This window comes from Hyperolius riggenbachi, chromosome 8, assembly GCF_040937935.1.
Source record: "Hyperolius riggenbachi isolate aHypRig1 chromosome 8, aHypRig1.pri, whole genome shotgun sequence".
NCBI classification, from domain to species: domain Eukaryota; kingdom Metazoa; phylum Chordata; class Amphibia; order Anura; family Hyperoliidae; genus Hyperolius; species Hyperolius riggenbachi.
Genome location: NC_090653.1, coordinates 106,047,221 through 106,068,444, shown reverse-complemented (window position 1 = coordinate 106,068,444; position 21,224 = coordinate 106,047,221). Strand labels below are relative to the sequence as shown.

General features: G+C 39.7%; 1 protein-coding gene across 1 annotated transcript in view; it reads right to left on the bottom strand.

Annotated features, from left to right (window-relative positions):
- Positions 1-21,224, bottom strand: part of ADGRG4 (adhesion G protein-coupled receptor G4) — a 179,258-nt gene that overhangs the window by 51,170 nt on the left and 106,864 nt on the right. The window contains exons 14-15 of the mRNA XM_068247901.1: positions 15,612-15,676; positions 2,323-2,453 (exon numbers count right to left, since the gene is read on the bottom strand). Coding sequence (XP_068104002.1) covers positions 2,323-2,453; positions 15,612-15,676 — 196 coding nt within the window. The remainder of the gene's footprint in view (positions 1-2,322; positions 2,454-15,611; positions 15,677-21,224) is intronic.

Below are 21,224 nucleotides of genomic sequence, written 5' to 3'. Positions count from 1 at the left end.
TTAATAAGGAGACCCCCAGAGCTCCCCGTCGGGTCGCCGTACACCTTAGAACCGATAAAATGGCTCAGACAGCGGACCAATGGGGAGCCCCGGCTGCAGATTCAAAGATGCTTTGCCCGGGCTCCTATGCAGACAGTAATTACAGTGTTAGATACACTGTAATTATGCAACGGAATTTGCGACGAGAGGCGTCGGGTGATTAGTGGCGGTATGTATGTTAACAGGGGTGCCCGGCGCAGCTATGTTGGGGGCTTCTAAGGTGTGCGGCGACCCGACGGAGACCTCTGGGGGTCTCCTTATTAAACCTGGTTTAGACCTGCTCTTTGCAGGTCTAAGCTAACGCTCATGCAAACGGTAACTGGATACCGTGTAAGAACTCGCTGGGCGATTACATCGCCCAAGCGAGTTCTTTTTTCCACCTGCGGGGTCTTAACTTTATTGTTTTCTAAATAGCTTAAACGCCTAAATTAAGAGGAGTTCAGTAATAGGATATGGCCCATAGTACGCTTCATGGTATAGTCGCAGGTGGTTACAATCAGTGGCGTAACTACAGGGGAGCAGCCCCTGCGACTGCAGGGGGGGGGGGGGGCAGAGGTGTGGAAGGGCCCCTTACCTTCCAACCCTCTGATAGTTCAGATCCGGTGTTTTTGTGGCTACACAGGTTATGAGTTTGAACATCCAGATTACCTCACTTGTTTTATGGACCTTATAAGATGAGCCCCAGGCTGTGTCACCAAGTGGAGGCAACGATGGTTTGTGAACATTAATGGGGCTCCATAAAATTTTTTGCAGTGGGGGGGCATGATTTGTAGTTACACCTCAGTTAAAATTGTGAAAAAAACATTATTTTTCCTAAGAAACCATACATAGAGGTATTTAAAGGGACTCCGAGCAGTGCAGAAACTATGGAAAGATGCATATCATTTTAAAGCTCTCTTTCTCCTCTTTCCAATGATATATAAACCACCACCCTACGTCTTTTAGTATTCGATATTTTCGCGATTGAAATTGCCGCGGCCGCGATTTCGATCGCGAAAATAGAGAAAACTAAAAGGTGTAGGGCAACGATTTAGGTGTCGTCAGAAAGAGGAGAAAGAGAGCTTTAAAATGATATCCATCAAGCCATAGTTATATTGTATTACACAGGACGACACTTTCCCCAGTGTCAGCAGCTCCATTCTGCTGAATGCAGCTACTGACTTTGACAACAAGTCGCCCTGTGTAATACAATATAACTATGGCTTGATGGATATCATTTTAAAGCTCTCTTTCTCCTCTTTCTGACGACACCTAAATCGTTGCCCTACGCCTTTTAGTTTTCTCTATTTTCGCGATCGAAATAGCGGCCGGGGCAATTTCAATCGCGAAAATAGCGAAAACTAAAAGGCGTAGGGTGGCGGTTTATATATCATTGGAAAGAGGAGAAAGAGAGCTTTAAAATGATGTGCATCTTTCCATAGTTTCTGCACTGCTCGGAGTCCCTTTAAGCTGAATAACTACTAAAGGACTGGGTAATTTGGTTAGGGCCATGAATGTTGCCTATGCCTTAAAGAGAATCTGTACTCTAAAATTCTTACAATAAAAAGCATACCATCCTATTCATTATGTTCTCCTGGGACCCTCTGTGCTGTTTCTGCCGCTCCCTGCTGAGATCCTGGCTTGTAATTGCCAGTTTTAGGCAGTGCTTACAAACAAAAGACATGGCTGCTAACCAGCTTGTGATAGACTGAGAGTAGCTCAGTCTGTGACTCACACAGAGCCTGCAGGGGGTGTGGAGAGGGTGTGTATAGCTTCTATCCTATCACAAGTAGAGCAGCACATCCCAGCCTGAGTGCCTGAGCCCAACAAAGCCGTCAGAGGAAAGAAGATTAGATTATATAACAGAGATAATACAGCCACTGTGCAACTAGGAAAGACTGCAGTAACACAGACCACATTAGAACAGGTATACTTATAGGATAGAAGAAATAAGGCTGAAAATGTTGTTACAGAGTATCTTTAATAGAGTTTATAGCACTGCAAATGTTAAACCACAGCTTTCCACTATTGAATTTCTTTCTTGCCTTACCCTTTAGAATAACTAAATATTTGTTCAAAGGGGACTGTCATGTATTTAAAAAAATACATGAAAGAACCAACTTTTAAAATCTTAAAAAAGTAATGACATATGGATTTTACAAGGCTACTGGCAATCTGTTCCTGACTCTCAAGGTTGATTCTGTTTGAGTGGATATGAAGGGGAAAGGAAAGGAAATAGTAGTCAGTAAGCAAAGATTTTATGGGTCAGTACTCTATAGATAATATTTGACAACAAAATATTACCTAATACGTTCACAGATTGTACAGAAAGATTTATATTGTCTTCTTCATCCCGATCTTTCAGAAGACTGGTTAATTTTTCTTTAAGGGATTCGGTAGGTTCAGAAGAGTTTGCTTGGATAATTAATGTTGAACTGCAAATACAGCATGGAGAAAGGATAAATGTTAATAGATATAATTAAGAAATATCTGCTCTAACTTAGGGACTTCACTTACAAAAGTGAAAAACTGGCAATTGCACATCTACTAAACAAAACAAAACTAGATGCACACTACACATGCACATGCGCCAATGCTCCAAATGGAAATTTGGTAAGAGATTTACAACCATAACCTCACTGCCAGCAATGGTGGTAGTACTTGCCTTATAAATAGCCAGTGGACATGCTGTGAGCATTTTTTTTTCAAAACTACCTAACCTAACCTTAAAACCCTCCTCCAGGCGCCTAACCATTAAAATCCCTGCGGTGCCTAACCTATACCCCTTCCAATGCCTAACCTCAACCATGTTTTCATACTATTTTATAACTGGAAAAAATAAACCATGTTTAGTAGCATATACAATTTTATAACAGATAAAATAAACCATATTTTGTAGCCAATATTTTAGAAATGAAAAATAACCTCACTAATTTTTACATTCGAATAAAGGGCGCACACACTATCCATAATGAATAGTCTGTAAAAGAGAGGTGGGAAAGCCCATATCCTCCTTTTACAATGTTAAGGACAAAAAGCTCTTCACCAGCTTCAGAGCCCAAGAGCAGGGAAGGGTTATGGTTCGGGGACTCTGGAAGCCTTCTTTGATAGGGGATTCTCTCAGATGTCCTCTCCGGCCTAGTGCACACCAGAGCGGTTCTGCTGCGGTTTGCGATCCGCTTGCGGGTGCGGATCCGCTAGGGTAATGTATTTCAATGGGCTGGTGCACACCAGAGCGGGAGGCGTTTTGCAGAAACGCATACTCCCGGGCTGCTGCAGATTTTGGATTGCGGATGCGTTTCTGCCTCAATGTTAAGTATAGGAAAAACGCAAACCGCTCTGAAAAACGGCACTTCAGAGCGGTTTGCCAGGCGTTTTTTGTTACAGTAGCTGTTCAGTAACAGCTTTACTGTAACAATACATGAAATCTACTACACCAAAAACGCTTCACAAAACCGCAAAATGCCAGCTGAAACGCTACAAAAAAAGAAGAAAAAGCATTACAAAATCTGCTAGCATTTTGCGGATCTGCTAGCGGTTTTTGATGTGCACCAGGCCTCCCTCCCAAGAAAATAAGTAAAGGATTATTAATTACCCCTGCACTTATTTACCATTTAGAGAAAATTAAAAGTACCTAAAATGTTTGTTATTTAAATAATCACACTTTTACATTTTTAGAAGAAAAAAAATAGAATCTAATAAAAAATAAATAAATCAGTTTTTCATGTACACTCTGTTGTATCCTTCTTTGATCATGTGTATACTGTATTTCTATCTTCACATCCACATGTTTCTTTGTTGTTTTATATGCTCCCATCTTCTGTAATTCCCAGCCTTCTTTAAATCTCCAGTAACTCTTCCATCTTATTTTTTTACTCTTCCATGTGTGCATGCATGCATAGTGCTGTCAAAAATGCCGTCCCTTGCTAAAGCATACCAGGACCATTGTTCATTTCTTGGGTAAATGTGTGGACAGATGGTGAGATCATGGTGGCCGTAAATTAATAAGAAAATGTTCATGCACATTGCCCTGTTACGTGTTCATTGCAGAGGAGCCACTCCTCGCATACAGTGGAGGAAATAATTATTTGACCCCTCACTGATTTTGTACGTTTGTCCAATGACAAAGAAATGAAAAGTCTCAGAACAGTATCATTTCAATGGTAGGTTTATTTTAACAGTGGCAGATAGCACATCAAAAGGAAAATCGAAAAAATAACCTTAAATAAAAGATAGCAACTGATTTGCATTTCATTGAGTGAAATAAGTTTTTGAACCCTCTAACAATAAAAGACTTAAAGGGACTCCGAGCAGTGCAGAAACTATGGAAAGATGCACATCTTTTCAAAGCTCTCTTTCTCCTCTTTCCAATGATATATAAACCACCACCCTACGCCTTTTAGTTTTCGCTATTTTCGCGATTGAAATTTCCGCGGCCGCGATTTCGATCGCGAAAATAGAGAAAACTAAAAGGCGTAGGGCAACAATGTAGGTGTCGTCAGAAAGAGGAGAAAGAGAGCTTTAAAATGATATCCATCAAGCCGTAGTTATATTGTATTACACAGGGCGACTTTTTGTCAAAGTCAGCAGCTGCATTCAGCAGAATGGAGCTGCTGACACTGGGGAAAGTGTCGTCCTGTGTAATACAATATAACTATGGAAAGATGGATATCATTTTAAAGCTCTCTTTCTCCTCTTTCTGACGACACCTAAATCGTTGCCCTACACCTTTTAGTTTTCTCTATTTTCGCGATCGAAATCGCGGTCGCGGCAATTTCAATCGCGAAAATAGCGAAAACTAAAAGACGTAGGGTGGTGGTTTATATATCATTGGAAAGAGGAGAAAGAGAGCTTTAAAATGATATGCATCTTTCCATAGTTTCTGCCCTGCTCGGAGTCCCTTTAATACATAGTGGAAAAACCCTTGTTTGCAAGCACAGAGGTCAAACGTTTCTTGTAATTGATGACCAAGTTTGCACACATTTTAGGAGGAATGTTGGTCCACTCCTCTTTGCAGATCATCTCTAAATCCCTAAGGTTTCGAGGCTGTCTCTGTGCAACTCTGAGCTTGAGCTCCCTCCATAAGTTTTCTATTGGATTAAGGTCCGGAGACTGACTAGGCCACTCCATGACCTTAATGTGCTTCTTCTTGAGCCACTCCTTTGTTGCCTTTGCTGTATGTTTTGGGTCATTGTCGTGCTGGAACACCCATCCACGACCCATTTTCAGTTTCCTGGCAGAGGGAAGGAGGTTGTCGTTCAGGATTTCACGATACATGGCTCCGTCCATTTTCCCGTTAATGCGATTACGTTGTCCTGTGCCCTTAGCAGAAAAACACCCCCAAAGCAAAATGTTTCCACCCCCATGCTTGACGGTGGGGACGGTGTTTTGGGGGCTATAGGCAGCATTTTTCTTCCTCCAAACACAGCGAGTTGAGTTAATGCCAAAGAGCTCTATTTTGGTCTCATCAGACCACAGCACCTTCTCCCAGTCACTCACAGAATCATTCAGGTGTTCATTGGCAAACTTCAGACGGGCCTGCACATGTGCCTTCTTGAGCAGGGGGACCTTGCGAGCCCTGCAGGATTTTAATCCATTGCGGTGTAATGTGTTTCCAATGGTTTTCTTGGTGACTGTGGTCCCTGCTAATTTGAGGTCATTCACTAACTCCTCCCATGTAGTTCTAGGATGCTTTTTCACCTTTCTCAGAACCATTGACACCCCACGAGGTGAGATCTTGCGTGGAGCCCCAGAGCGAGGTCGATTGATGGTCATTTTGTGCTCCTTCAATTTTCAAACAATCGCACCAACAGTTGTCACCTTCTCTCCCAGCTTCTTGCTAATGGTTTTGTAGCCCATTCCAGCCTTGTGCAGGTCTACAGTTTTGTCTCTGACATCCTTGGACAGCTCTTTGGTCTTTCCCATGTTGGAGAGTTTGGAGTCTGCTTGATTGATTGATTCTGTGGACAGGTGTCTTTTATACAGGTGACTAGTTAAGACAGGTGTCCTTAATGAGGGTGACTAATTGAGTAGAAGTGTCTAACCACTCTGTGGGAGCCAGAACTCTTAATGGTTGGTAGGGGTTCAAAAACTTATTTCACTCAATGAAATGCAAATCAGTTGCTATCTTTTATTTAAGGTTATTTTTTCGATTTATCTTTTGATGTGCTATCTGCCACTGTTAAAATAAACCTACCATTGAAATGATACTGTTCTGAGACTTTTCATTTCTTTGTCATTGGACAAACTTACAAAATCAGTGAGGGGTCAAATAATTATTTCCTCCACTGTAAGTAGCAGCTGTGCACAGCTCCAGATTAACCTGTATACCACATAGGTGATGGCAACAGCACTAGGTTTAGAGATTGTGTTGCGCTATCCCTCAGTTTAGCAAAATAGCCTCCTAAACTAACATCCACAGGAATGTGGTCCCCAGTCCCGTTATTCGTTTTTATCTGAACTGTGAAACTTCAAAATCACCGTTTCTCTCCAGTTTTATATAGCATAGACAACCTTCTGATATTCATCAAAAACTAAAAATCAGTTTTGGTTTCACTGTCTGACCCTTTCATGGGATAGTATGTCTAGAGATGCATCACGTGTACAACACAGGCATTATACACAACAATTATACTAACTTGTAAACAACCGAGTTCTCATAGGCCTCCCTCTTACGCTAGCACAATAATAAAAAAAAAGCATAATTAAGCAAGAATAAAAATAAAGGAATGTTTTACTATTGTTAGATAATTACAGATGTAATAAACAGGTTAGAAATTGGGACAGCAGACAGCAGGGACAAGAAGAAAAGAGATCATGCATGCACCCCCTTATGAAGCAGGCATGTCAAACAGGTTTGCTATATTTGCTATATGTGTAAAATCAGAGATTTGTTTTTAAGTTAATTAATAAATGTTGTTTTCCACTGTTGCTAGGCAGAACAACATTATGTAATATGGACTAAGTTTAAAGAGGCACTGTAGTGACATTTAGTAGAATGCAGTAAATTATTCAGGATAATCAATTTTCACTGTCATTTTCCTGATATCAGCATCAGAATCACTTCCTAAATCTATATGTCGCTGTATTTTGTTATGTAGTCTCATCCTCACAGTAATTCTCCTCCCAGAGCACACTGGGAGACCAGACATTATTTTCACTGGCTTCAGAATTCGCCGAAACAAACATTCCACAGAGCTGCACCTGACAAGACTAAAGATGTCTACAACTCGACACCTGTGATACATTCCAGAATGTAAATCAGAGTGAGGAATGATTTTACAATGGTCAAACACTGCTTATTTTATACAATATTCATTTATAAATTATTTAGTCAGTTGTATTCATTATGTTATTTTACTACAGGTCCTCTTTAAAATATAAAACCCAAAGTATAGCAAATCTGGCTCCTTGCAAAGTTACTTCTGTACACTTTAGTACTCTGCTCCACTTATGTTGGACATGCCTGCTTATAGACTGATGAAATTATGGCAAAATGAAAAGACAGATGGCAATGACAGTACAGGGGGGATCATTTAGTAACGAAAGAATGTTGAGGTTGAATTTGCAAAGCTGTTCTGTTAAAGGTTATATTTTCTATTATGCACACGTTGTACCTTAGTGGTTTTGAGCACTGATTGATAAATTGGAATTTGGTACACAAAATAAAATATCTGTGTGAGATGAGTAGATTGGAAGCTACCAATCTCTCACTCCAGGGCATCATCCTAGTTCCACGTAGTGAAGCTGAATAAATAAGTACTGCTGGCTTTTACAAAATATAGAAGATGAAAAATTGTACAATCAAAATTGTATGTTATATTGCAAGTTAAATACACACTATTAAATGTCCTGTCCTATTAATGGGAATCGGGCGATTATTTCTGACCTGATTCTGTTCTATAACAGGATCTATTTTACGAAGTGATGATGGGAAAATTGATCTCGTTATCAGTAGCAGCTTGGACATGCAACTTCCCATTTGATCAAAGGGGAGATTGAATAATGTGCACCCAGCATAAATGAATAATGTGAAGCAGGGCATTATGGTCAACATTTCTCCATATAACCTTTGGAAATGTCTTATTATCTGCATGAGATAATGTAGAGCATCTTATAATACATCCTCTTTGTCAGTCACGTAAAAGAGTAATCCCTATTGGTTCCCTCTCTGGATGAGAGATAGGATAGGGAGGTTCAGGGAGCCTGTTCCCGAGGAGGGACTGCCAGTTCCCCTTTATGCCAGGAATGAATGACACATAAGTGGACCTGTTAAGTTTGGTAAAGAGAAACAACATTTTAAAAAGTTAGCGGATTCTCACAAATTCAATCACGTAATAATGGCTCAGGAGGGACTGGCATGTTTTGTCCACATTCTGTTCCTGAGTGATACTTTCTCTCTTAGATCTTACCGGCAGCAAGAGAGATAAAATGGAAATATCAAACTGAACATTCTTTACTCTTCTAAATGACCACCAGTGCATCTATTAAACTTTTCCCCAACAATTATGAAACAGTTGGTCAAGTTGATCTTTGTTTGCCACACAGTATGAATGCGTTAGGGAGGACAAATTTACAAAGGCAGGATGAAATCTAGCCCCTGTCTACCATATTTATTGCACACTATTAGTAAGCCTGATCCTCTGTACACAAAAGTTTAATGTTAAAGCCCAAATTCAGGCTCAGTTTTTAATATGCATTTGGTAAAACATTTATATGAATTTTGCATGAAAACGTTTTGTAAAAAAAAAATGTATCGCTTCCATGCAGTATGAGAGCTTATCTACACAATCTGTTCATAGTATTCAAAGTTTGCTGGCTCACATACTACATGGAGCTGGTAAAACTGGTCAGCGGTTGGCCTATCAGAATTGGATGTGCAATCCTTTCAAAAGATGCAGTGATGAAGTTTTGCTTCATTGGTTCCCGACACTGATCCTCTGATTTCTAAAACTGGATGTGTGCATGCATCTTTAGACTCTGGACACATGTATGCACATACAGCACCTTCGTGAAAGTGCATACACACATCCAATTTTGATTGGCCAATCACTGACCAATTTTACTACCTCCATGTAGCTTGAGGGCAAACATGCTTTGAGTACTATGGGCTTACTTTGAATACTTTGTATACTTTGAATACTATGGGCTTGATTCACAAAGCGGTGCTAACAGTTAGCATGCTGGTGAATAGCCCTTTATCACGCCTAAACTCAGTTTAGGCGTGATAGGTTTAGGTGTGATAAGTTTAGGCATGATAAGTTTAGGCGTGATAAGTTTAGGTGTGATAAGTTTAGGTGTGATACGTTTAGGTGTGATAAGTTTAGGCGTGATAACTATAGCACCAACTGGGTCAGCACCGCAGTGCACAGCTGATCAAAAGTTTTGCGCTAGCAAAGTCTGGTGCACTTCGCAGAGAGTTTAATGGCGCTGCATTGCGTGCGGGACTTTGCACGCAATCTCAACTTATCCAAACTTATCACGCCTAAACGTATCACACCTAAACTGGCTTTTTAAATTGGCACCATTGGTGCAATGGTTATCACGCCTAAAGTCTTTTAGGCATGCTAACTGGGTTAGCACCACTTGGTGAATCAGGCCCTATGTGTAGGTAAGCTCTCATTCTACATAAAGTGGTAAAATTGGTCAATCATTGGCCAATCAACATTGGCTGTGTGTACCAGGCTTAAGGTAGAAAACATGAGGTATAGATACTGCCCTAATCCAAGCATTCCTGTACATGACAGCACATTATGGACTGCATGAGGAAGCCCGGCTGTGTCAGTGTGGTCAGTTCTATAGATCCTTGCTGTCTCTGGGTAGATTTACATTGCTGTAGCTGCTTACTGGAAACAATTTATTGCTTTCTTCTTTACTTTTATATTTGCTAAAGTCAACTTGACAAATCCCTGTCTCCATACTAGACAAACATGTTGTGTCACCGAGCCCCAGTCAGAGCCTTGTAAAAGGGAAGTAATTTACCTTTTTATTGCTTTTTTGTATGGGGACATTCCCAGGTTCATTACTGCAGCAAACATTGAGATGATAGCGTTAGATCAGCAGATAAAATGTAATTACATATGATTCATTTAAACACCCTTCAGGAAATGGAAAGATATAGTACAATTCCTCTCAATTGTTACAAAATATGAAAATAGTATTTGCCCAAGATCAGAAATTGTTTGTTGTATTTTATTTAAATAATATTGTTACATTTGTCTGTAAATATGTGTACATTGTAATAATAATTGTATTGATTTAGAACAAAGTCAAGGTTGAAAGAAAGCCCAACTTGATGGACAGTTATTAATAATACCATCTGATAACTTACTAACCACCATTCACAAATGTTACCATTTTTGTGTCACACAAAGGGGTTGATTCACAAAGGTTACTTATTTTTCACCTTAACTGTAAGGAGTGCTATTGCATTAGATAAACAAATAAAGAGAGATAAGTCATGAGATAAATAGATAAGGAGAGCTAAACCATGAGTTATGTCAAATATGGAGAGCTAAATAATGATTTAAAGAGACTCTGTAACAAACTGTTCTGCCTTATTTCTTCTAGCCTATAAGTTCCTATACCTGTTCTAATGTGGTCTGTCTTAATGCAACCTTTGCTAGTTGCAGTCGCTGTAATATCTATGCTATCTAATCTTCTTTCCTTTGTCAGCTTTGCCAGCTCAGGCAAGAATGTGCTGCTTTGCTTGTGATAGGGAGAAGCTATACACACCCTCTCCACGCCCCCTGCAGGCTCTGTATGAGTCACAGACTGAGCTTCTCTGAGCCTATCACAAGCGGGTTAGCAGCCATGTTTGTAAACACTGCCTAAAACTGGCAATTACAAGCCAGGATTGCAGCAGGAAGTGGCAGAAACAGCACAGAGGGGCCCAGGAGAATATACTGAATAGAATGGTATGCTTTTTATTGTAAGACTTTTAGAGTAGAGTTCTCTTTAAGTTAAATAAGGAGGAGAGCTAAACCATGAGCTATGTCAAATAAGGAGAGCTAAACCATGATTTAAGTTAGATAAGGAGAGCTAAATCACAAATTAAGTAATTTAAGGAGAGATAAATTGTGTGTTAATAAATAAGGTGAGATCATTTAACAGAAAAGCTTTGTGAATCAGCCCAGAGTTTACAAACATCTGTCTAATGCAGTTCAACTGAAGAACTAAATGGGCCATATGCAATTCACTTGTTCTCCTAAGTTTTCTCCTAGGAGATAATTTTTTATCTTCCGTTTAAAATAACATTTCAGCACTCTGCAATTGAAAAGGTAGCAAAAAAAGTAGGTGAAAAAGTACTGTGAAAATTATTTTGTGTATTTTCTTGCCTGCTGGGGGTTTAAAAGGCATTTTATTTACAAGGCGTGCAAATGTCATCTAGGAGAAAACTCATTAGACAAAGTGAATTGCATATGGGCCAATAGAAGATTTGGTGGACAGGCTGCTGCTTTTCTAAGTCTGTTTTTTCCCACTTGAAAAAGCAGAGGGCGGAGCAAAGACTGAACTGTGAAAATGGCCATACGCTGGTCAAAATGACCAGCAGATAGATCCTTCTCCAATCATTATCTGATCAGAGAGAGGATCTATTGCTTAATTGCCTCCACACACTGCATACAGATTTTTAATCGATTTCACTATGAAATGTTTGAAAATCTGTTTGCCAGTCCCTCTTATTTCACTGCCTGAAAGACTTAATTTCCAGGCATGGAAGTGACAGATTCTGTCTTGTCTGGTACCTTGTTGGTAATATAGTAAACCTCAGTGATAAGAAAATTACAGCCATAAAAGTTTTCCCGTCAGAATAGAATTTTTGAGGACAGGGAGAGATAGAAAAAAGTCAAGAGTTCATGTATTTTAACTTTGGGACACTGAATAGACTGCCATTGAGCAGAGACAACAACACATTCAGTCTACTTTTAAATGTTTAAATCTAAAATAAAACCATGGTATATCTAAAAAAGGTAATTTTTTGGAGTAGGGGGATAAATACATTGGTTTATCTCATCAGTTTATTTTCATCCAGGATTTACTTTATTTATTTTTTCATTATCACTATTGATTTTAATTTAAAGTGTATAGTTTAGAACACATCAAGGCTGATTTTTCTGTTGTCCTCATAATGACCCCTATTCAGTTAATTTTCCTGCTAATTTTTATCCCAGGAGATATTTTTTCAGCATATCTACAAGATACAGCACCTAACCATCACAGAAATATTAAAAACTAGATAAAGAAAGAAATCATATCAAACTTATTCTGAGTATTTGCCTGCTTGCTGGGGTTTTAATAGGGAAAGTATCACATTAGAGAAAATGTAGGAGAAAAAGTTAATTGCATATGGGTCAGTGTCTTTAACCACGTTATCCACCACTACAGTACAGTTGTGTTCAAAATTATTCAACCCCCACTGAAATTGAGTGTTTTGGCCAGTTTGACATTGATTTTGATCATTTTAGTCATCTTGTTTACTATTAAATCAAAGAGGCACTTGTAAGTCAGACAAATATAACATAACATTTATAATGAAATAACCACAAATGTATTTTCTGTGCTCACATCATTATCAGTTTTATTCAACCCCCAAGTGACATTCATTCTTAGTACTTAGTACAACATCCTTTTCCAGTTATAACAGCTTTTAAACGTGAAGCATAGCTTGACACAAGTTTTGTGGTAGTGTTCTGTGGACAGATGAAACAAAATTAGAACTGTTTGGGCCCATGGATCAACGCTATGTTTGGAGGAGGAAGAACAAGGCCTATGAAGAAAAGAACACCTTGCCTACTGTGAAGCATGGTGGTGGGGGGGGGGGTGGATCATGCTTTGGGGCTGTTTTGCTTCTGCAGGTACAGGGAAGCTTCAGCATGTGCAAGGTACCATGAATTCTCTTCAGTGCCAGGAGATATTGGATGAAAATGTGATGCAGTCCATCACAAACCTGAGGCTTGGGGGACATTGGACCTTTCAACAGGACAATGATCCCAAGCATACTTTCAAGTCCACTAGAGGAGCATGGTTGCAGATTAAAGGCTGGAACATTTTGGAGTGGCCATCGCAGTCACCAGACTTAATTCCGATTGAGAACCTCTGGTGGGACTTAAAGGAAAACTTAAGTAAAAAAAAAAATGACATTTACTCACCTGGGGCATCCCTCAGCACCCCGAAGCTGGATGGTGCCCTCGCAGCCCCGCTCCGATCGTCCTGTCCCCGCCGGCGGCTACTTCCGGTTCGGCGACAGCCGCCGACAGGCTGGGAACGCGGCTGTTTTTCCGCGTTCCATGCTGCTATAGCGTATATATATACGCTATAGCAGCATAGAGGGTGATAGCAGCGGCTGGGAACGCGGAAAAACAGCCGCGTTCCCAGCCTGTCGGCGGCTGTCGCCGAACCGGAAGTAGCCGCCGGTGGGGACAGGACGATCGGAGCGGGGCTGCGAGGGCACCATCCAGCTTCGGGGTGCTGAGGGATGCCCCAGGTGAGTAAATGTCTTTTTTTTTTTTTGACTTAAGTTTTCCTTTAAAGAAAGCAGTTGCAGCGCGCAAGCCTAAGAATGTGACTGAACTGGAGGCTTTTGCCCATGAAGAATGGGCTAAGATACCCGTAGATCGCTGCAAGACACTTGTGTCAAGCTATGCTTCACGTTTAAAAGCTGTTATAACTGGAAAAGGATGTTGTACTAAGTACTAAGAATGAATGTCACTTGGGGATTGAATAAAACTGATAATGATGTGGGCACAGAAAAGATATTTGTGGTTATTTCATTATAAATGTTATGTTATATTTGTCTGACTTACAAGTGCCTATTTGATTTAATTGTAAACAAGATGACTGAAATGATCAAAATCAATGTCAAACTGGCCAAAACACTCAATTTCGGTGGGGGTTGAATAATTTTGAACACAACTGTATATCTACCTCCTCTGTGACTTCATCTAAGCCATGAGGACATAGATAAATGTCTTGTCACTGAAGCACAGTTGGGCATTGCTCCTGTGCACACCTCCAGCACTATCTGCTGCAGCACTAATTGGTGAAAGGGAATATATGTTCCCTGAGACAATAAGATTGTTTTTTTAACAATACAAATGCTTTTCTTTTCTCAGTTCATAGTGAAAAATACACACTGTAGTATTATTTCAGAATCAAATATCCTCAGCATAAATTATGAGAGAAACATTATCTAAGTTTTGTGATAAACAGTAGAAATAACTTTTTATCTACAGTAGCATTTTTTATTTTTAAACTGGAATTGGTAAAACTGAGAAATAATGTGTTTCATTTCCCCCCCTATTTTTCTCATTAAAAAGCATAGAAAACAAAATAGTTTTATGGAAAAATGCCATACAATGAAAGCCTAGTTAGTTTTGAAAAAAACAATATATATTTCATTTAGGTGTCATAAGTATGGATAAAGTTATCGCTGATTAAATAAGGTCAAAGCTAAAATGTCAAAACTGCGTAGATATACGCACCTCCCGCCGCTACCGCCGCTGTCCGCGCTCCCGGTCGCTCCCGTGCTCGTGCACGCCGCCGGCTGCTCGCCTTGAGATCAATGAATGGGAAAAACCATTCCCGTTCGTTGATCTCAGCCCCCCAGCAATGATCGGCTGCTTCTATGAGAGATCATTGTGAAAAAAAAAAAAGTTTCCCAGCCTCATTGAATATCCTGTAAGCGTACTTCCGACGCTTACAGGACGCATGCACAAAAAATTACTGTGGCCATCTTGTGGCCAAATAGTAAAACTACATCCAAAACATTTTTCATATACAAATACATACTTTTACACTATAAATTAACTCATTACCTCCCACACTCCCCAATTTATTTATTTTTTGTAATAAAAAGAAAAAAAATTAAAATAAAAAAAAAACATAAATCGTTACCTTAGGGACTGAACTCTTTAAATATTTATGTCAAGAGGGTACAACACTGTTACTTTATAAACTATGGGCTTGTAATTAGGGATAAACGCAAAACTGAAAAAAATGCACCTTTATCTCCAAATAAAATATTGGTGCCAAACATTGTGATAGGGACATAATTTAAACGGTGTAATAACCAGCACAAATGGGCAAATAAATTTCATGGATTTTAATTACAGTAGCATGCATTATTTAAAAACTATAATGGCCTAAAACTGAAAAATAATGATTTTTTTCCCCACATTTTTTCCTATTTCCCCATTAAAACACATTTAGAATAAAATAAAATTCTTGGCATAATGTCCCACCTAAAGAAAGCCTAATTGGTGGCGAAAAAAACAAGATAATTGATCATTGCGATAAGTAATAATAAATAAATAATAAAGTTATAGACGAATGAATGAAAGGAGCGCTGAAAGGTGAAAATTGCTCTGGTGCTCAAGGGGTAAAACCCTTCAGTTGTGAAGTGGTTAAATTTACTTTTATATGACTGGATGTCCGAAGAGAGCACAGGTTCATTTTTCTTGATCTCATTTAACATAATACTAGCAAATCACACTGCAAGATCAACAGGAAACAGGCAGCATAAAACAAGGCCTGAAACTGACTACAACTGACTAAAACAATGCTACTACTAGTGTGACTTTGTGAGACTGACATACTTAAAATCGCCAAGCATAATGATTTCCAATACTGAAAACTCGGAGTTGTTAAGGAGCTCATCCACCTGCAAAAAAAAAAAAAAAAAAAAAGGTTACACAGTATTCTGTCTAGGAAAAGGAGTTGCACTGGATAAGTAAATACGTCATTAGTGATGCTCAAAATGTGTGCTTTACGATTATGCAAAATGTTGTGTAATTTTTCGCAATTGCGGCCATACGCAAATACAATTTGGACATTCAATTGATTTTGCGTAATCGGTTTGTAATTGTATATTATTAGGCCCTATTTACACGTAATCAGTTGCTCTCAGTTATAACTGAAAGAAAACTGATTTTCAAAGTAATGTCCATGTTTTCCTACGGCTCAGTTCCCACTATACGCATTTTAACTGAAAGCTTTTTCACAATGCACTCCTATGGGGAAAACGCATACCAATGCGTACTAATGTACACTAACGCATACCAATGCATTAAGTGTAAAAGGGCCATAAAGCAACATTTTACAGACTTTTGTGTCGATTTAGCGGTTAATAGCAAAACCCCCATACATGCTATTGTCACTAACATTGCTATGTATGTTAAAGCCAATGGGTACCGTTTCTAAAAACAAAAAGTCGGATACTCACCTAAGGAGAGGGAAGGCTCGGTCCTAATGAGCCTTCCCTCTCCTCTCCCGGTGCCCTCGGTGCTGCGCTGGCTCCCCCGTTCGTGTCCACCGCCGCAGGGACTTCGGAAGGCTTCGGGAGCACTCGGGCTTCCGAAGACGGGCCGCTCCATACTACGTACGCGCGAGCGCGTCATAGAGGGCGCTCGCGCATGCGTAGTATGGAGCGGCCGCGTCATCGGGAGCCCGAGTGCTCCTGAAGGCTTCCGAAAGCTCCCGAAGGCATGCGGAAGTGGCAGTATTTGACCGAACTGGTCGAATACTGCCACGGGGGATCCTGCGCGGGACCGGGCACCGGGAGAGGAGAGGGAAGGCTCATTAGGACCGAGCCTTCCCTCTCCTTAGGTGAGTATCCGACTTTTTGTTTTTAGAATCGGTAAACATTCACTTTAAGGAGAAAAGTGGAAAAAACATTTAAAAAAATTACAAATTAACTTAAACTTTTGGAGAAAACCGATTTGAAAAATGCAAAGGAAAATGTTTTGTAAATTCAGAAACATTTTAAAAACCATTTTCCTTTGCACTTTCAGGCCTGGAACCCACTAGGAGCACTTTTCTGAGCGCTTTGTGATTTGAAAAGCTCTTGCTAATGTAATGCTATGGGTGCGATCTTACTGGAGCGATGTGATTTTATAAAAATCCCCCATAGCATTACATTAGCAAGAGCTTTTTCAAATCACTAACACATAGAAAAGACTGCTAGTGGGTTTGAGCCCTCATACTCGATTATCTCTAAAGGTGGCCACTAACGGTCTAATTTCTAGCGAAAAATCGTTCCAGCGATCAGAAATTCTGATCGGATTGGTTGTAAATAATCTCCATTGGTGGACACAATCGATTATGAACGAGTGAAAAAAATGTCACCCGAATGAATTTTCGTCAAACCAAAATTTTAATTTTTTTGTTAGTTGTGATAGATAGGAAGCAATGATTGGTTCGTTGATGGTGTAGTGAACGATTTTTTAGAACATTTCACTTCCGATCAGAATTTTTCGCTAGAAATTGGACCGTTAGTGGCTACCTTAAGACTACAAGGTCTTTTTGAAAAATGCTTCTTTTTTTAACTTGTTCCCACTATTCCCCTTAATAAAAGTGGTACTTTTGGTGACAATAGCTTGTATGGGGACTTTACCATTAACTTCTATAGTCTGCACAGAATGTGAAAATTACGCGGAATTGTGAAATTATGTTTACATCTAAAATAATCAGAAATTTAACATTACGGTTTTACATTGTAATTGTGAATTACAATGCAAAATTACGATTATGCGAAATTCATGCTCTCACATTCACTGACTTGTCCAAGACCTGTCTTGTCAGTTTTTTAATGCATTTTCTGCACAGGAAAAGTGCAACCAATGTTAATAAGTGGGCTAGTTCACACTTGAGTTTGTTTTTCACATGTAGAAAAACAATTGACAGCAATGCAACACCGTCAGACAACTCATGCAGAAAAACTGACGCACAGGAAAACTAACGCGTGGAGACAGCCCCTTATTTGGAAATGTAATGGGTATTGTAATTGGGCTTTCATAAAAACAGGCACCCAGACAGGTGTTTTACCAAACGTTGCATGTCACCAGCTGTATGGCCATCCCATTCTGTCACACATAAACTGACAATAAGTATATGTAGAGCTGTACACACACTAAGCCCTGCCCTCTTTCTACTAAGACTTGCTCTCTTCCATTAATGATGTTGGAGCTGGTATTTAATGGCTTATGTCTACCTTATATATTAGCAAGATATGTATAAAATGTCATTCAGAGACAATTCAAATAAGCAATGTGAAATGGCTGTGTACAGTTAGATAAAAGATGCTCACTGTATGCTTACATTTCCCAACCCATAAAGTATCAACCTATTCCCACCCAACTATTGCTTGGAATTTAGGATTGGTTTTACCTTTACATGTTATGTGTTATGATCTCTTTCCTGTAGAATGTCCTGCTGGTTGCAGTTGAACTGCAACCAGGCAGTTCTGATTGATTTCTCTGCATGCATTCAGCTGCATAGTTTTGCTAGCATTTACAATAAGTGTCATTGCCATCTGCAATCACATCTGCAATCACTCAACAGCAAACGTCCACAAAGAAGCAAGACAAAGTAAATACAATAGAGACACAGGACCCATCCAACAGCTATGGCAAGCTGAAAGCTATGACAGGCCAAGTGTTAAGGGGGGGAAGAGGCTTTTATATCGACATCACCCAATGAGAGCAGGCATGCAAATTCCAACACAGCTGAATGGTAATTACTCAATCCTGTGTTTCTCTGACTGAAGACTGCAGGCTGATTGCAGATAGAAAGGACACTTGTTTCAAATGCATGCAGGGAATTCAGCACTGCCACTGTCTGACTGCAGCTCAGCTGCAACAAGCCATAGGTGGATTCATGACAGCATCCTGAGCTGCTCTGCACTGCAGAGTGATGGCAGATGATAATGACACTTATTGTGAATGCTAGCAAAACTGTGCAACTGCATGCAGATAAATAAAAACTGCCTGGTTGCAGCTCAACTGCAACCAGTAGGACATGCTACAGGAGGAGAGATGATGACATTGGGCTCTATTCACAATAACATGTGCGGTAACACTTTTTTTGTCGGAAAATTACCTCCAGTGATAATTACTGACTTTTCTGAGTATTCACTAAAAATTTACCGAGTGTGATTAACCACTTTGTCCTCCTTGACGTATAAAAACGTCAAGGAGGAAAGGCGCGCTCCCGCGTGCTCCTGCGGCCGATCGCGCGCGTGCACGCGCACTCCCGGCCGCGGATTCGGTAGCCCAGGAATCAATGTATCGGGCTATGGTGCCCGATCACTGATTCCTCTCCCCCGCTGAAAAAGCGACAGCTTCTCTCGGAAGCTACGCTTTTTCTGAAGCTATGTCCCTCTAAGCGTACATTGTACGCTTAGAGTGACGTCATGTAAACAAAATCGAGATTGCCATCTTGTGGCCAAAAAGTAAAACTACAAGTAAAAGTAAAAAAACATTACAATACACAAATATTTCCCCAAATAAAACACTATTTATATCCCACCCTCCCAAAAATGCCCACATAAAATGTTTAATAAAAAAAACAAAAGCATTACTATAAAAAAAACAACACATAAATATTTACCTAAGGGTCTTAACTTTTTAAATATCTATGTAAAGATGAAATATTTCTCTCTATTTTTTTTTATAAGCTTGTAAATAGTGATGGATGCAAAACGGAAAAAATGCTCTTTTATTTCCAAATAAAATATTGTCGCGATACATTGTGATAGGGACATAATTTAAACGGTGAAATAACCGTTACAAATGGGCAAATACAATACGTGGGTTTTAATTATGGAGGCATGTATTATTTTAAAACTATAATGGCTGAAAACTGACAAATAATGATTTTTTTTCATTTTTTTTTTATTCTTACTGTTAAAATGCATTTACAGTAAGGTAGCTCTTAGCAAAATGTACCCCCCCAAAGAAAGCCTAATTGGTGGTGGAAAAAACAAGATATAGATCAGTTCATTGTGATAAGTAGTGATAAAGTTATAGGCTAATGAATGGGAGGTGAACATTGCTCGGATGCATAAAGTGAAAACGACTGAGAGCTTAAGTGGTTAATGTTCGATAAAAGTGCGGTAAAACGATCAATAAACAGTCGGTAATCGTTCGGTAATGTTGCGGTAAGTGTGTTAAGTGGTCGGTAATTGGTCAGTAATGTGTGCGGAAATAAAGTTTTTTTGACCACTGTAGGGCAGCCCATGTGCTTGCCAACCATTACATAAAGACTACCCAGGAAAGCTTGTCACATTAAGGCTGCTTTCACAGTGTGACATTACAGCTGCACGTTACAGCAGCCTGTAACGCAGCCCAACTCACAGTAATGTAAAATCACAGTGCCCACGTTGCGTTGGAGTATAACGCTGCACGTTAAATGAAAGTGCAGCGTGCTGTGCGTTATACTCGTATTTGGCTGCATTAGACTGTTTGCACATGTTCAGTAATGTTAGTTTTTGTTTTTTTTAAATGTGCCGCATGCGACGTTTTCGTTCGATCCGTATGCGCCAAAAAGTACGCATCACGTACACATCAAGAGATGCATAACGCAGTTCAATGTAACGTCCAACTTCAAAGCTAACATGCGTTACGTTAGGGGCACGTTATGCGACCTTAACGTTGCATCAAACGCAACGTCTTAGTGTGAAAGAGCCCTTAAAGTGGGACTTCAACTCTTGAGCAGGACAGAAGGAAAACATATAGAAATGAACCCTGTATGTATATAGAAAGTTTAGCCTGTCTAATACCCCCTCATCTGTGAATAATCACAACTGTAATTTGAACTCTCAGCTGTGCCAGCTGGCTGCCTCAGCAGAGCAGCTAATTTGTAAACACAGGATGTTCATCCTATGTCTGCTTCCATTAAAGCAGGAAGTACACACACTGGAGATTTATAGCAGGATTTGTATCAGCTATAACAAATACATGTTTTTCTTTAAAGGTTATTATGCTGCTGCTTATCTTTTAGAGCAGAGAGGAATTTCCTCCTCGGCATCTATAAAATCATCTAAAAGACAGTACGAGGTGTGAAAGTGCGCCTTGAGATTAGACACACCGTCTTCTCTGTCTCCTATGGACAATTGACATGAGCACAAACAAACAAGGCTGGAAAGGCTCCATGTTAGACTGCAACAGCAGATATGTGAACATTATCCTCTGCCCTCTGTAGGTGATAAAAAATCCTTATGTATCACCACTTATCCGCACATTTATTCAATTAAGAATTTCAAAGTGGAGGAAATTTTGTCACTTTTTACCGCACTTTTACCGCATGCGGAAAATTAATGAGATAAATCTTTGAGAATTACACAATAGTGATCTTTTGGGTGATAATTTGCACATACTATTTTACCGCATGCGGCAAGGCATTGTGAGTAGAGCCCATTATGTGTATTTGTA